We start from the raw sequence: 16,458 nt of genomic DNA, 5'->3' as shown, positions 1-16,458 counted from the left end.
AGATAAAATCTTGAATGTCCTGGAGAAGAGCTATGAGCATAGCCACTGGGAATGTCTGCAGGGGTTTCCTACAAGGTAGGAGTAGGCATCTGGCCAAGCCCAGAAGCAAAAGGACCCTAGATCCAAACTGATATGGAATGTGTTGGTGGATGGAGGGTTGGTGCTGGGGTGGAGATGTGCGGTTTCCTGTTTTTAAGTAGATTTACAGAGAGACTGGTTTAAAAGGGGAAAAAAAGGTTCAAAGCTGTCAAACATTAAACTGTTTTCTACTAAAGAATTTTTCTGGTGATATAAGAGAAATGCATAACAAAAGCCTCTCTTAAGTACAATGGGATTTAACTATTAAGGGAGAAGTATGGTAGAATACATTGTTATTTACTCGTACATGGATAGAATTTCTACCACTAACAAAGAATGTGTATTAAATTCCTGCAGCAAGATGGGCAGAAAGATAATTGCTTTATTGCCAAAGAATCAGTCTTTACATCTGAAAGAACTAAAAGCAAACACGGAAGACTCTAAATAATTTTTTAATAGAAAAATCCAAATGGGACCAGCTAGCATACCTGGTCAATGGGCCTTGAAAATGTCGAGGTCTGAGTTTGGCCTCCATTAAAAGTGTTTTAGGCATGACCTGAAATACTTTCCTCCTTTTTCAAGGGTGTCCCAATCAGCATGTTTTATAAACATAGTGTGTAATTAAACCCTAGACCTAAGGTAACTTGCAGTGAGGATCTAATAAACCCTAAGCTGTCTTTCTGTTCAGGATAGGGGAAGACAAACTGTCCTCACATAGTGTTCCTATATTCACCTCTTCACACAGAAGCCAAGAACTACTGAAATCAGGGTTAGCATGTTGGATTCTCACTGCAGGAATTATCAAGAAAGGGAAACTGAGAGGTTCGTGTTGGCCCCGGGGGGTTCGTACACAGTCAGGTACCGTTCATCATTGCCATCATTTTGTTTTGTTCAATTTACAAGAAAATATCCCTTCCAAATCCAGATAGGACACAATTAGTAACAAGATCATCTTACCCTTTTGTGAGCTGTATGGACTTCTAAGAGAACAGTTCATTTTCCATCCACGTTACATAGATCTAGCACATGTTACAGCCAAAAAAAAAAAAAAAAAAAAAAAACTGGCTGGCATCTTCCAGGCACTGGAATTTGGTTCTTCTTTGTCTGGGAGAGTGCGAGTTTGTCCCTAGGGAAGTTTGCTCCAAGCAACATCAAGGTTGTGTTTTTAGTGGAAACTCAGCACAACAAAGTCAATGTGATGAAAAAAAAGGATGGCCTGGGCCAATTCTTGGGAGCACAATACATTACAAACTTTAGCTAGCAGGAAAAGAGAAGTTCTCAGGAAAAATTAAGCAGACAGAGAATGAGAGCCAGCATATGTGGGGTGCCTTCTATGTGTCAGGCCTGGTGTTAGAAACTTCTGAATGCTGAGAGGACACAGAAGACAATAAGCCTCAGAAGTGTTAAGTGATTTGACTGGGGCCAGCGGGGAGGCGGGGCCAAGAGCTACAATGCCTCAGAAGGACATTTTAGGAAATGCTCCATGGGAGACATTTTCTTTAATTTCACGTTCTGAGCATTCTTGCTCCCGAGTCAGTGTTAGTTATCACTACCCAGGATCCCAGATTAGGGTAAACTCAGGGAAGGGTCTCAGGTTGCTCCTGAAACCTCAATGGTTATCTATTCAATTAGCACTTATTCAGTCACTCTGGGCTGTATTACACTCTGGTTTCCACAGCTAGAGCTAGTAAAAATTCCCCTGGATTTTCTTGAAGGGATTGATATTCTAAGTACAGTGATCATAAAGTTTCTTTACTTCTCTCTAATAGTCCATGCTTCATTTAAAACTATGAATGGGCTGAGCTACTGCAGTAAAATCTTTTTGCCTAATAATGGCTTCTTTAATGCAGTTTTCTTTAAGGATTATTTAAAATAAATATTTGCGAAAATTCTTAGCACAGAGACTAAGTCACAGGGTATACACTCAGAAAAGTTTAAAGAGGTGAGTTCTCCCTTCTTTGCACATGAATCTAGGGCTGAAGAGTATATACTACTATGAATGCACAGACAAGAAATAATGTATCATTTCTCTCACTGAAGGAAATGTTAAAGATTTCTGCTTCTAGTAATTTGTACCTTCCTCAGATTTGATTATAATATTTATTGTATCTAACAAGACACTGTCCTCTCCGGCACTGGGCTGGTTATTCTCAACCAGCTTTGCAGTTTCGAAGTTCTTTGTGGGGTCTAGGGGGTAGAGAGCAGCCCTGAGGATCCCAGGAAGCACCAATCCCTCTATGGAAACCTGAGACACCAGAGAGGACCCCAGAACCCAGTCAGCTTCTGGTGTCCCAAGTGATAAACTTGGATTCCTCAAACAAGCCAAATTACCAGGCAGGCGGCAAAGCCGACTAGCTCTGAAATGTCAACAGTCATTCAGAGACAGCTCAATTCTCCATGACCTGCTCTAGAGCTCCAGGCCCAGATAAGGGAAAGGTAGGACAGAATCTGGTCAGCGGGGCGTGGGGCCGACAGGGTGCTGGGGAATGCTGATGCTACTTACATAGGTACTTCTCTGCTGGAAATCCCCTGCTTCTGGTACTTCCACATTTTTTTTTCTCCCTCCCTCATCTCTACCACATTTATATTCATGGTCTGTGCTTCTAGATGCATGATCTGGCAACTCTAGGACATGAGTGAGGTCTCCACAGTATCTTGCTCCAGAGAAAAATTCTCTCCATTAGCTATGCCTGTGTCTTCTATTTTTTTCTCACTCACAGAGTGACCTCTGGCTTCCACTATAAAAGGGAGCAATAAATAGAATCTAAAATTAAATTGTTTATGTGGAAGTTTTTTAAAGAAATATAATAGTGACAGTCCTTGCAATTCCCAGAACGTCTTGTCTCTTCTCTACTCTTCAAAGAAATAAAATCTATTTTTAAGAAGGAAGGAGTGGACAGTATCAACACTGCAGATCCTAGAGAAAGCATTTGATGCCTGCGCAGTTAACTCACTTCTCTGAAACCGTGCGACAAAATAGACAACATCACAAGGAAGAGAGGAGAGAAAGGGACGGGTAGTTATTCAACATCTCCTATTGGCCAATACAGTCTTAGGACTTCTCATGTTTTCTCCAACTCTTCAACCCCATAAAGATCATTCTCACTTTATTGGTGGAAAAACTTGGGCTCGGTGAAATCAATCACTTGCTTAAGTCCTATGATAAGTCAAGTGCAAAATCACATTTTAAATATCTCGTCCATTGGACTCGAAGTCCATGTTCTAGTGGACATGAAGGTCACCTTTTTCTAGGTTCACCAGGTGATGCGTTTCATCTAAACTCGAGAGTTTCACCTCTTCTTGTCTTCAACTTACTTAGATCCGCATTAATGAACCAGATGAGTGAGCTCTATCCTGAGATTGGTGTAAATTCTTAAACATATTTCACTTGCAGTGCCTCAGAAATTTAAAAATTGAAAAATCCACTGAATTTGCAAGTGAAAACGTCAATTTGTGCTGTCATGCTCATGCAGTGAATAACCATCTTAATTTAATTTGGCATTTTAATTGAGCCAGAGAAGCTTAAGGCTCCACCTCAGCACATCTAACCCTTGACATTGTTTCACTGAAGAGCAGACATGGGAGTGTGAGGGTTCCACCATGAAAATTTATCTGTGTAGGCATCTGGGATGCAGAAAATAGAGATAACTGGAGTAGTCAGCACATGGAAAAAAAAAGCCCTATGTGCTTTGGGGGCTTTGTGCCTGACAGAATCAATATTAACCTCATTAAGTTATTAATTCTTCATTTTGCTTTTCCTGTGTAAAGAACCAAAGTCAAAAACAACATACGACAAAACAAACAAACAAAACAACCCTGCTGAGAAAAGCCCAACAGAATGTTTTTTGCTGATGGTTGGACAGGGTTCTCCCCAGCCCCAGCTCTACTTCCTCTTTTTCTTTCTCATTTCATACCCTTTTTTTACATCAAAGAGCGTTAGGGTCATTGCATTCAAAGAGGACTTAGAGATCTTTTAATGCAATGATTTCATTCTGCAGAGGACGAAACTACAGCTCAGAGAGGTTCAGAGACTTGCACAAGGGCAAAGTGGCACTGAAACCCTCTTTTTGTGACAATTTCCTGCTTTGTTAAAGCCATTCCTACAAAGAATCATTTACCTCTCTCTGCCTGCGCACCCCTGAATAGAATCTCAAAATGACTAACAAGCGTTATAATTTCATTATTACTTCTTAGTAAAGACAACTGAAGCAACAGGGCGTAGTGCCTAAAAGTCAGACAACCGGTGCTCTGCCCCTCACACACTATGTCTTCTTGGGTGAGCTATTTACCTGAATCTGTAGAAGAGTTTTCTAATCTGTAGTGAGGACTAAGTAATATGATCCTCATGAAAGCATTTAGTTCTATGTATGATAACTATTATAGTTATCATCGATGATAAAACCAATTGTTCTCTACATGATGAGATTGGAAAATTGTCTGCAAAATTTCCATAAAATTTCTATTTTCACTTTAGGAAGCCCCCAGGAAATGGGAGGATAAAAAAAGAAAACTGACATTTGTGGCCAAATATACACACACACATATATATACAGTTTGAGAAATCATTGTCAAACTATATTAACCATTTATGGCTAAGGCTTTTGGAGAATCTGAAGTTCCCCAGAGATGAATTGTGAAATTTAAAATGCAGCATCTTTGGAGGAATTTGCATAAATTTGAAATACTAAAACAAATAGATAATCTCTTATCTATGCAGTAACAGATAAGGTAACTGAACTGGCAACTTAGTTGATACTGACTGTAGATCAGGAGAAACCTTCAGATAGAGGTCTTGGAAAAGGAAAGCACCCAAGGATGGTCTGCTCTCACCCCTCGCCTCCCAAGATGAGGAAAAATCCACAGTGTTCAAACATTCGCTCCAGGGAGTCACAGCTAGTTAGTAGCAAAGCCAGAACCAAAACCCATGCATGAGGCTTAGTTCAGCGAAGAATTAATTATTCAAAATCAAGTCAATTGACCACTGAACTCTTCTAAAGAGCTGCTCCCTGGACACCTTTGCTCCTCTGCCAGGTTTGTGATCACACTTCCTCAGATGCAGGTGTTACCTGGTATCTTCTGCTTCTACATACCCAACATTCATAGACATGATTTTTAGTTTAAGACTCGGTTGTGTCATTGATTTGGCTAGGCCTGGAAGAGAAGAAGCAAGCTTCCTCAACTTTTTGCTTCATGTTTCCAAAAGTTAGTTTCCAGGTCATGTTCCTAATCCAACAAAGTCTCTGAAGGACTTCAGGAGTCCATGAACCTCTGGATTGCATACACAATTTCATGAGTTTATTCCTTTTTTCCTTTTAAAAGGACCATGACTTTTATCAGATGTTTAAAGAGACTTGTAATCTCTAAAAATCAGTCAAACCAGCAGGGTCTTTTTAGTATGTTTAGATTATTCGTCCTCTAATCCTTTCTCTACTTTGGAGAGTTCCTTAAACATCAGTATGTGCTAAAGCACAGTATCCTGTAAACAGGTGGGGCTCACCAAATATTTGTGACCTTAATTTTGCTTTAAAAGGGCTTTCCCTGAGAACTGCTTTTCCAGTCCTTTTATTTGCCATATAAGACATTTTCATCTTTTTCTAATCAGCTTTCCAGAATGAGCTGGTTTTGGGTCGTCTGGCCTCATATCTCTTTTTCTTACTCTATATAATAAGACCAAATTATTTTAACATGGTCCTGAACTTCCTCCTTTTGACTGCGACAATACAGTAATCCCACATTATCCTCGACTTTTCAATATCTTTAAATAAATTGGTGTCTAATTTCCTGGAGCAATTATTGTATCTGTTTACAGTGAATCAAGGGTATTTATAACTGACGTAAATCTCATATTTACTAAGGAGAAGAACAAGATCTAGACAGATAAACTGACTTGCTAGTGAGGGCACTGTTAGAGGTTAGCAGACCCTGTCCTAGACCAGATCTTTCTGTCTCTACTCTCTGTCTCTCTCAATCTCTCTCATTCTCCTTTCAAAATTGAGATTCAAGGACGAAGAACTACAATTCCCTGAAGGTTATTGAAATCACCTTCAGCTAAGTAGTGGCTGCATGTGTCGTCATCATCTGATTGTCAGACTTCAAGCAGATGACTTGTTAGAATCAAGCAATATATTCCAGAAAGGCCTGTTCATAGGGGTTGAGATGTCCTCATCTATAGATAGCCTCCTGATGCTCCATCTACAGGTTTATGATGTGACCTCCCACCTGGGTATTTGGCCAGGCTCCTGGGTGTCACCAGAGGAGAACCTATCTCATATGATTAGTCTCTTCTGGTTTGCTCTTTATCTGCCTCTTAATGATTGTCCTTAAACTACCCACAATCTCCAGTTATTGTGCTGTTCTCTAGAAGCTCAGCTTTGAGTGGTGCTTGTTCTTTAGCTGAGGCAAGAGTTGCCATAGGAACAGGCCTACATGTTTCCTTCCTGCACAGGAAGTGGACCTAGGCATTGCAATGCTGTTTTCAGAGGTGATCAGGCTCACAGTATTTGACTTGCTTTTTTGCTAGAAGAGAATTAATGAGCCAACATGTATAATTTCTCTTTCTTTTCTTTTCTTTTTTTTCTGTTAAAATTGCTTTTGCTTGGCTTTACTCCTAAATTATTTTTCTTCCTCTTACCAATGATAGTAGCATTGAAACTCAAAACCACAACTGATTTGGGCTAGAGATAGCTTCACACGCAGGGCACTTTATGGAGGTTTGCAAAGTCACTCAGGGTGTGATGTGATGGATATTGTCTTATAGATATACCATTTTGGAGCAATAAAGCCTTTACTGACAGGCAGGGAAGAAGTTATCCTTTGGGGAAGAACTGAAGGAAATCAGAAAATTATCTCCTCCAAATATCTCCCTTGTTTCCCCACTTAGCTCCATTGTTGCCAGCCACAGGGACCTGAAATTCTTTCGATAGAGATTTCTTTCTCTTTATTAGGACACTACTTCTCACCCAGCTATGTAAACGAGCAATTCTCTTAACCTCTGGGTTTCAATTTTTCTCAATGGTTAAATGAGGGGTTAGAATAGATCACTTCTAAGGTTTATTTCAGCTTTGAAAAGCTCTGACTATAAAAAGCTCATGCCCTAAGAGAAATAATTTTTAAATCTATTATTTAATCATTAACACTTACATGTGAATAATTTTATTAGATCTCCCCTCAATTGTTTTTTAACACAAAACAAGTAAATGTAGATGATGATTGTGGAAAACAGATTCCAGGCTATGCCCAGAAGAGGTCTCAGAGTGTAACATCACTGGAAATTCTAGGGGCGGGGATGGGAGGTAGGTACTAAACAGGAAGTGAGTCCAGAAAGGAGAGATTGATGGAAGGATACTAAAGACATATTACAATTTTGTCTAGAGAAATTTAAAGAGTTCTTTGCTATTTTGTGTCACTTCAGAAGAGCAGAAGATCTTTAGCTATAGAACCTAACCAATCAATGAATGTTTATAAAATGTCTGAAGTATTCAAGTGTTATGGGAGATCCTAGAGAAACACAGAACCTAGTACCTGCCCTCAAGGAATTATTAGCAGTGTTGGGTGGAAACCTTTCAGATACCTTGGCAGGCATCATAGTGGTCCACGATTTCTATGAGTTACCTTTGAGGTATTGCAGGAGTTCGGGGAAAGATTTGATTAATGGGAAGAAGCCAGCTTTCTTTGGAAAGTACTTATTCCACCTGTCTCTTGAAACCATCACATCTGAGTTTGTACATGCTAACAGTTTTGACACTGGCAAGGCTGGCTAAATTTGGAGAACTGTGGTAATGTCTATAACTCTTTGATTTGGGGTTATTTGCCCATTATTCCGGCTTGCTTGTGCTATGTTGCTTCACTCATACCGTGTAATTCACAGATAAGTTATATTTTTATCAGCTTTATTCAGTGAATAGGTGGTACCTATCACAGTATGGAAAATTCGGCATGTCAGAGAAAAGATGAATGCATTATATTCTTATTTCATGAAATATAACGAAGTGGAATTAGGGAGAAATCTCCCAGAAAATCTCTGACAATTACAGAAGTCCATAAGGGCAACGATGGTGCTAACAAAAGCCCCACAAACATCATGATAGTCACTGACTTCTGGACTATCATCCTCTCTCTCTCTGAAATAGATCAAAATGACTGAAAAAGCCCCAGAACCACACCTGGAAGAGGATGATGATGAACTGGACGGCAAGCTCAATTACAAGCCTCCACCTCAGAAGTCCCTGAAAGAGCTGCAAGAGATGGACAAAGATGATGAAAGTCTAGCTAAGTACAAGAAAACACTCCTGGGAGATGGTCCTGTGGTAGCAGGTGTGTATATGGAGATGAAGATCAGGTGGAGGGTCCCCAATAAGGCATACATTTCAGCTATTGGGGAGCCAGTGCAAAGGAAAGAGCACCAAGTGCTTTCAGGGATAAGTGAGGGAAGCATAGTCTATATATGGTAAATAAAGTTATGAACTATGTAAGTCTTCTTTGGAGAGAAGGTGCAATACTACATCAAAATAAGCAAAAATAACACATAAGGAAGATTTAGAAATGATTTCAGACTACCACTTAGAATTGTATTCTCTCCATTCTCTCTCATATTTTCATTTTTTTTCTCTTTTCTCCTTCTGACTCCTTACCTAACCATTCATCTCTTCCACATACACAGTGGCAGACTAAGAATGGCCCAAAGGTATGGATTGGCAGTGCCCAACTAGCAGAGTACCACAGCCACTCAAGAAATGTTTGCTGTTGATAATTAAGATGGATTATAAGTGCCTGAAGCAGAAATAGCACCGCTGTACTTGGCTAAGACCAATCATAGTGAATCTGCTACTTTTCATTAGTATTTCTACTCTAGATTGAGATATCACTTTTCTTTTCGTGTTCGCTCTTCCTACTTGAAGTGCACACATGCACTAGACATACATGTCTCTTCCTTGTGCTTACATTCCCTTTTAAATCCTGCAGACCCAACAGCCCCCAATGTCACTGTCACCCGCCTTACCCTGGTATGTGAGAGTGCCCCAGGACCAATCACCATGGACCTCACTGGTAAGTGGACACATCTGTTCGTTGAAAGGGAGCTAATGATATCACTGGGGAAAATTGCTCTTTATCTCCTATCCCAGCAGAAGGAAACCCTAATAAGATAAATCTCAGAGATGAATATGCTGGGACCAGTCCACAAATCACATCTCTCAGGGTATCCAGTATTTACCATGTTTGACAACAAACTCAACCTCTGTCTCTATTTAATTAAAGAGTGTGCAGGCATAAATACTGGATATATTTACTTGTATCATATTTACTTTAGATTTTTATCATTATAGGATAGCAAGAGAATTACTATTCATGTAAAAAGATGGAAATTTTAAGAAGCAAGAAGCATGTTTCTGGAATTGTATTATTTATACAATCTAAACATCGAGAGTATTGATGTTATATTGAGAAAGTATTGATGTTATATCAGCTGCAGAACTTACCTGAAGGCAAGCAGCCATCTAAGACCTCCTGAATAATACTAAGAATTCTATTGTTAAACATGTATAATTTTAGCTTAAAACTATGACTCCTTTAAATAAAGACTCTCCCCCTCCCCCCAAAAAAGGTTCAAATTGAGATGCTATTTTCTTTTACTTTATTATAACAAAGATCAAGTTCTTTCCTGAGATTTAGGTCTTGAGGAGGTAAAGAGAGGCTGGGAAGGTGGGTATTATATGGGAAATGGGCATCTCAGAGAAATGAGGGAAGGGCCACAAAGCTCAGAGGTTGGAGGCATTAAAGGTAGGTATTTAGTGGAAAAAAATTATTACCAGATTCAAAAGTAGACTCATGAGACAGAGCAAGCATGGCTATTGAACAGTAGGCTTAGCAACAAGGTAGTTCCCCTCTCATAGGACACATCCATACTCTTTACCTTATATGGGCTTTTTTTTTGTCAGAGGGAGGAAACAAGAGGCTGAGAAGACACACTTCCTCTTCAACTGAAATCATTAGAGCAGACACACAAATTCAACTGCCCCCACAGTTTAGCATCTCTCCAGGAGAGAAAATCTCTCTCTCTCACCAAGACCCAGGCCTCTTCCTGTGTGAAATTGTGTAATGTTACCAGGTACAACTGTCATTTTGAAAGATAAGGTCTGAATAAGCACTAAGGAAATTTGTTCTGTTTAGAAGGCCTTGATGACATTGCAGGGAAAACTTGGTCTCTATCCCTTTTCCCAGCAGCAGGAAAATCAAATTTGGTTTTCTGTCACAAAGAAACTACTGAGGTGAATTGCAGATATTTATTTAGTATATCCTGGTTCCAGCTCTGTTCAGGAAACATGCACAGAGCTATGCAAAACCACACACACACACACACACACATGCACACATGCACACATTCACACATGCACACACACACACTCCTGAATGTCAAATTATATAAGATCGCATTGGGAGAACAGAGAATGAGTATCTCTCTAACCAGGGTCCAGGAATTAAGGACAAATCTCAGTTTTCTGGAGCCCGAAGCTTTTGTATTTATTTTCTTAAGGAAAAAAATATGAAAATGCAACTGCAAATGAAAAACAAGTATAAAAGTGAAAATTCATTTAGAATGATGAAAAGGAACCAAAACAAGTAAACTTTTAAAAGCTAGAAAATGCCACAAATATGAACAAATATACAAAACCAAATAGCTGGTACTCATATAATATTTTTCCTGTCTTTCTTTATACAAGGCACAAGGGCATAGTCTTTAATCATCTTTTCTTTTGACCACATATATGTCATGTCATTTGCAATAGAGAGAATGGCAAGATAGTTCAGACTTTCCTCTAGGATGGTTAATAAAACCTGTTTTTATTAGCTACAATTAGAAAAGACTTGTTTTTGTCCATAACTCATTACTGGTAATAGCTTGTATATTCTTAAGGTTGTTGTCAAACTATAGCACATTTCTTTCATATCTGGCTGTAGGATTTCAGGCATTTCATGTTTGTGCAGCCACTAATCTCAAATAGCCTTTGAATTGAGGGCTGTGTGACCGTGTTGTCCTGAAGCGCCCAGCAAATGGCTCTGGAGTTTAAACGTCATTCATCTCTTGCGTCTCTCCTTCTGAGTAAACTCTTTCTAAATTCATTTCTACAGGGGATCTTGAAGCCCTCAAAAAAGAAATTTTTGTGCTAAAAGAAGGTGTTGAATATAGAGTCAAAATTCACTTCAAAGTAAGTATCTTGCTCTGGATGTTTTTTGTAAAGTTTAAATTCTACCTATAACCAGAGAAAGAAAAAAATTTAATATCTTGCATTATTTTGTTGGCATACCTTTTGTTTGTTTCTTTTTTCTCTCTCTCTCTGCATCTGAACAGTCCTCCCCCCAGCTCCAAGTTCCTGCCTTTTTCCAACCAGGACAATCTCCTTGAACTTTCCATTGACAACTTAACTCAGTGGGATCCCTCTCCCTGTAAACTAATATTCCCACCCACAAGGCACACACTGCTTTGTATTGTACCATTTGTGTCATTTCTCCCCTTTATAGCATAAGCACTTTGAGATAGGGAGAGATTATATATCTCTTCTTACCAATATTTTACACAAAACTTTACAAATGGTAGATATTTAGTGACTATTTACTGAGACATAGAAAATGAATGCACCAGTTAATGGGAAAAGAGAAAGGAAAAGATAGAGCCTCAGCTATGATTGCTCAATCATTGTATAAATCCAGGGAGTGCGTTCCATGGTAAACAACTGGAAATTACTATTTAGTTGTGGAGCAGATAAAGTGAAATATAATAAACAGGCACATATTCCAGGGAGCAGTCAAAATTAAAGAGAAAAATAACCTTGACTGTGAAAACAAATAAGTCAGAAATTTACCATGCTCTTAATTGCTTATATTTGCCTGACTGCCCCCTCATTCCCACTCAGGAAAAATATCACTCTCTGTATATAATCCACATATACCTGAACTACCCTGTGGCCTGTCCCAGCATGGAGCTACAGTTAGAAAAAACACCAGTTCAAAAGTGAAAATAATTGAAAAGCAATTTACGCCTTTACAGATGTCTCTTGAAAAATATCCAAGAAAGTTTGCACTTGTAACACCAGCAACGCAACCTAAAATCCGCTTTATCTCTCTTAGTAACTCTCATTGTTCTTTTTTTCCTCTGAAACTTCACAACGTTCTTCAAAAATTGGGTCTGGAGTGGCTCTTTTAGTTTCTCTCCCTTTTTCTTCTGCCTCCCAAGAAAACGTAGTATCTCTGACTTCCACAGCTCTTACTTTTTTTCTTCATGTCACCAAAGCCTCTTCCTCCTGGTGTGGGAGAATCAATGGAGAGGGATGTTCAAGAAGCAGAGGAAGAGAATACTAGAACCATTCATACTTTTCTTTAACCATCAAACATATTTATATTAAATGGACGTTCTATGAAGCAGCAGAAAAACAGGAGACCATTTGTTTTGAAGGCCTTATTGCTAATCCACCACATTCCTATTTTTAAGTCTTTTTCCCAGGAAAACAAATCTCCTACTGGGCCCAAGGGATCTGCTTAGATAATTCTAGAAAGATCCATTCATTTTTGCTATGAGCCACATGTGGGAGTCAGAGTATTAGAAAGTTTGATTTCATTTTATCACAATTCTTCAATGAAGCCATTTTTTTTCTGTCACAGATTTTACTGACAGTCTAGAACCTAAACTGGCAATAGACACTACGACCTGCCTCATTATCAATAAAAGACAATGTAGCATTGACAGATTGGTTTAATTATTTTGTCCAAAATGAAAAAGGAGCCATAATTACTGTTGGGGAGAAATTATTTGAAGATGCTTTAATTCTTCGTATCAGTAAACAATTAAGCAAGTCCTCCAGCTAATGATGCACTGTCCACTTTAATTTGTTTTATAAACATGACCACTGTATAAAATTAACAGACAACCCAGTTCAGTCTTAGGTAAAATGACTCATGGAAAAATAAAGTGCTTGGGCTCTATATTTTCATTCCGCTTTAGTGAATTTTCTTTGAAAGGCTTAGGAAGTGGCAGGGTCTCAGACAACGTCTGAAAATGACAGACTTCCAAAATACTTGCCAGACACAAGTGGATTTCACTCATTATTTATATGAGGAGGATATTTTCGTGTGGCCCATCTCCTCACCTCAAGATTCCAACCATAGTTAGTTACTTTATGACCATCTTCTAGACCTGATTTTCCATTACTGCTTTTCTCCTTGTTGTTTGTTTTTCATATGAGAGGTGGATCGTTTCTGAGGTTAGGATTTTCGGATGTTTCCATAATAGTTTCCATCGGTACCTTTGTAACCTTTCCTAAGTCAAGGACAGTCTTCTGGCCAGTAGTATCGGGGAGAGGAAGCTCAAGATCGTTCTTTGGACTATTGAGAAAGGGGAAATATAATGAGGAATATTGAGACGTTTTAGTTAACCATCCCACTCCCCCAAATCTCAGTATTCCATGATTAAAACCAGATTGGCAACATTGAGTCTTATGAATTCCTCTCTCCAATCTCCACTGTACCATACACTAAACGATAATAATAACAATCTGAATGAAGTCTTAAATCCTTTCATCTTCAGAGAAGACTCAGCTAGGTAGGATTAGAATGAATGACAAGGAAAAATTAAAGCCTCTGTAATCTGAATTGCTTGTATCCTTCCCACCTACAGGTGAACAGAGATATTGTGTCAGGCCTAAAGTATGTTCAGCACACCTACCGGACTGGGGTGAAAGGTAAGGGACCTGCACTTTATACTGTCCCAAACTTTGCTTCTCACTGATACTGAAACTTTTGGTGATTACCAATTTGTAGACATAACTCACTTAAAAATCTGATCAAAGCTGTGGGTGCTCACCCTGCGAAAGTGTGCATATATACCTCTGACCTAGATGTTAATGGCAAGACCTACATTCAGGAGTCTGGGCCGGCACTGAGGTTCTAGAATTCAACTTTATTACTCACAAAGGAGAAAGGTAACCAAGATAATTTTAAATAAAATAAAGTATATAAAAGTACTCTCAACAATAAAAGAAAAAAAAAAGCAGTTCACAAGTATAAAACCTGAGTGTCAGAGAAATCCAAGACAGGAAAGACTTATGCAATGGCATATATGTTTGCTGGGAAGGGGAGTTGGGAGTAGCATGTAAGAGGGTGGGTGGGGGGAGGGTGTTTATATCCTAAACAAAGAAATAGAAAAAAAATACTCTTTCTAGAATTGAAAAAAGCTGTGTAATTGAAACAAATAATATAACATTACTTAATCTGCAGTCATTCTTGACAAGTTGAACCTAAATTGCACATGTCTTGGGAACTTTTTGGTTTTCCTCCATTAGTATGGGCTGAAAGATAAGAGGGTGGAGAGCTGATGGAAGCACTCCTACAGTTCCTTTTTACCTGAGGGGCTCTCTTCCCTCAGAGGCGTGAAACAGTAATGTATGCATAAGTCAGTTCCACCAAATCAGTAAATAAGGGCTAAGGGAGAAATTGTCTGATAAATTTGTATGACATAGAGAACCACTCAATTACTCAAATGCCACAGAAGATTGTTGACCTAAAAGATCTTAATATCTAGTCTTATGAAAGAAAAAATACTCAAGTTTCTTATTTTCCTTTGGGCATAGAGACTCTGTTGCCTCACTTAGGCAGAAGGGCAATGGTGTCTATCACTGTTCCTTCAGACTTTGTCACAACACTTAATGGCCAGCTACACATTGTTGGCCTATCTACCTACCTACACTTATTTATACTTTCTAATCACCTATTCTTCTTAATATATATCCCAGTTATTCATCTATTAATAACTTTGGTTGGCTATTTCCACCATCTGTCCCAGTTCTTTTTCTTAACCAAATTATTGATTTTACCCTTCTATTCAATTAGTCCACCCATGAAGTCTGTTCATTCTGATTACCAGCTATTACCTTATCTCCTCCAACTGACATGTTCATAGAATAATAGTCTATAGATAGAAGATTCTTAAAGTTTGTTATACAGAAAAGAAACGGAAGCCCAGAACTGTTATATGACTTATGTAGTTGAAGAGTCGAGATCAGAACTCAGGTCTCAACTAAAGACCTGAGATATAATTGATATATAGTATTGTATAAGTTTCATGTGTACAACATTATGATTTGATATGTGTATATATGGCAAAATAATTACCATAAGTTAACATCTATCATTACAAATACTTATAATTTTTTTCTTGTGATGAGAAAATTTAAGATACACTCTCTTAGCAACTTTCAAATACACAGTCCAGTATTCTTAACTATAGTCACCATGCTGTACATGAAATCCCCACAACTTATTTATCTTGCAACTAGAAGTTTGCACCTTTTGACCACCTGACCACCTGAGTTTTTTTTTTTTTTTCCTGGTATAATCTGCTACATCTCCATAAAAAAAAATCTTAATCTCTATTGATTTAGGGTGCCGATTCTCCAACTTTCCTGATACTCACAAGCAGTGGTGATGCTTTTTAAAAACATTGATTCTTGGAACCCACAGCAGATTACTGAACCATAGGTCTTGGGAAATAGGTCAAAGGAAACTATTAAATTCAAAGGAAATTGTATTAAAAGGCACTCCAATAAAAAAAAGTGCTCCAAATTCTCCAGTTTGCACTATTTGTTTTTCCTCTATCAGACTCTTACCCTAATGAACTTTTTTTTCTTCCCAGTGGATAAAGCCACATTTATGGTTGGCAGCTATGGGCCTCGACCAGAGGAGTATGAATTCTTGACTCCAATTGAGGAGGCTCCCAAGGGCATGCTGGCCCGAGGCACCTACCACAACAAGTCCTTCTTCACCGACGATGACAAGCACGACCACCTCACCTGGGAGTGGAATCTGTCCATTAAGAAGGAGTGGACAGAATGAGCACGTCTGCCCCTTACTGTCCCTACCCTTGGCACTTGGAAGAACCCTCTCAGTCATGTTCACTGCACTGTCCCTTCTCCCTGATCACAGCTGGACCCCTTTCCCAACACCCCCACATCGTCTCTCTGATGCATCTTCTCCCACACTCTCTCAAAGTGGTCCCTGGTACTGGATGCTTAAAACCCAAGCTTCAATCCTGCCCACTCCTTCTGACTCCCATCACGGCCAGACCTTCGAAGTTCTCCACCTCAATACACGATCATTTAATATCTCTTATTCCCATTTGAACAGCTAGAGGCCAGGAAATGGGCGAATGATCACTAATTGTTCTTTTGCCTTCGGTTCCAAGGCTCATTCTCACCCCTGGATTCTTCTGTGGTTGCTGCTGGCTCTATGAAGGTCCCTAGTCACATTCCCTGCCAGATGGGTTCTTCTTTTCTGGGAGACACTGTAAACAGCACAAGAGAGTAAGAATAAAACAATCGTATGATCTGACTGAGA

The 16,458-nt window shown here is 39.0% G+C and overlaps 2 protein-coding genes across 2 annotated transcripts in view; one reads left to right on the top strand and one right to left on the bottom strand.

Annotated features, from left to right (window-relative positions):
- The window catches only part of PDE6H (phosphodiesterase 6H), a 24,241-nt gene extending 16,044 nt beyond the window's left edge, over positions 1-8,197 (bottom strand). The window contains exon 1 of the mRNA XM_025047417.1: positions 1,036-8,197. The gene's annotated coding sequence lies outside the window, so the exon portion shown is untranslated. The remainder of the gene's footprint in view (positions 1-1,035) is intronic.
- ARHGDIB (Rho GDP dissociation inhibitor beta) overlaps positions 1-16,458 on the top strand; it is a 16,980-nt gene extending 522 nt beyond the window's left edge. Inside the window, exons 2-6 of the mRNA XM_006912651.3 lie at positions 8,208-8,391; positions 9,040-9,123; positions 11,206-11,282; positions 13,745-13,808; positions 15,758-16,458. Of these exons, the coding sequence (XP_006912713.1) occupies positions 8,214-8,391; positions 9,040-9,123; positions 11,206-11,282; positions 13,745-13,808; positions 15,758-15,957 (603 nt within the window). The 5' untranslated portion in view covers positions 8,208-8,213 and the 3' untranslated portion in view covers positions 15,958-16,458. The remainder of the gene's footprint in view (positions 1-8,207; positions 8,392-9,039; positions 9,124-11,205; positions 11,283-13,744; positions 13,809-15,757) is intronic.

Source organism: Pteropus alecto, unplaced genomic scaffold (assembly GCF_000325575.1).
Source record: "Pteropus alecto unplaced genomic scaffold, ASM32557v1 scaffold103, whole genome shotgun sequence".
In the NCBI taxonomy this organism is placed as follows: domain Eukaryota; kingdom Metazoa; phylum Chordata; class Mammalia; order Chiroptera; family Pteropodidae; genus Pteropus; species Pteropus alecto.
Note: the sequence above shows the minus strand (reverse complement) of the source record. Positions and strands in the feature narration are given on the sequence as shown.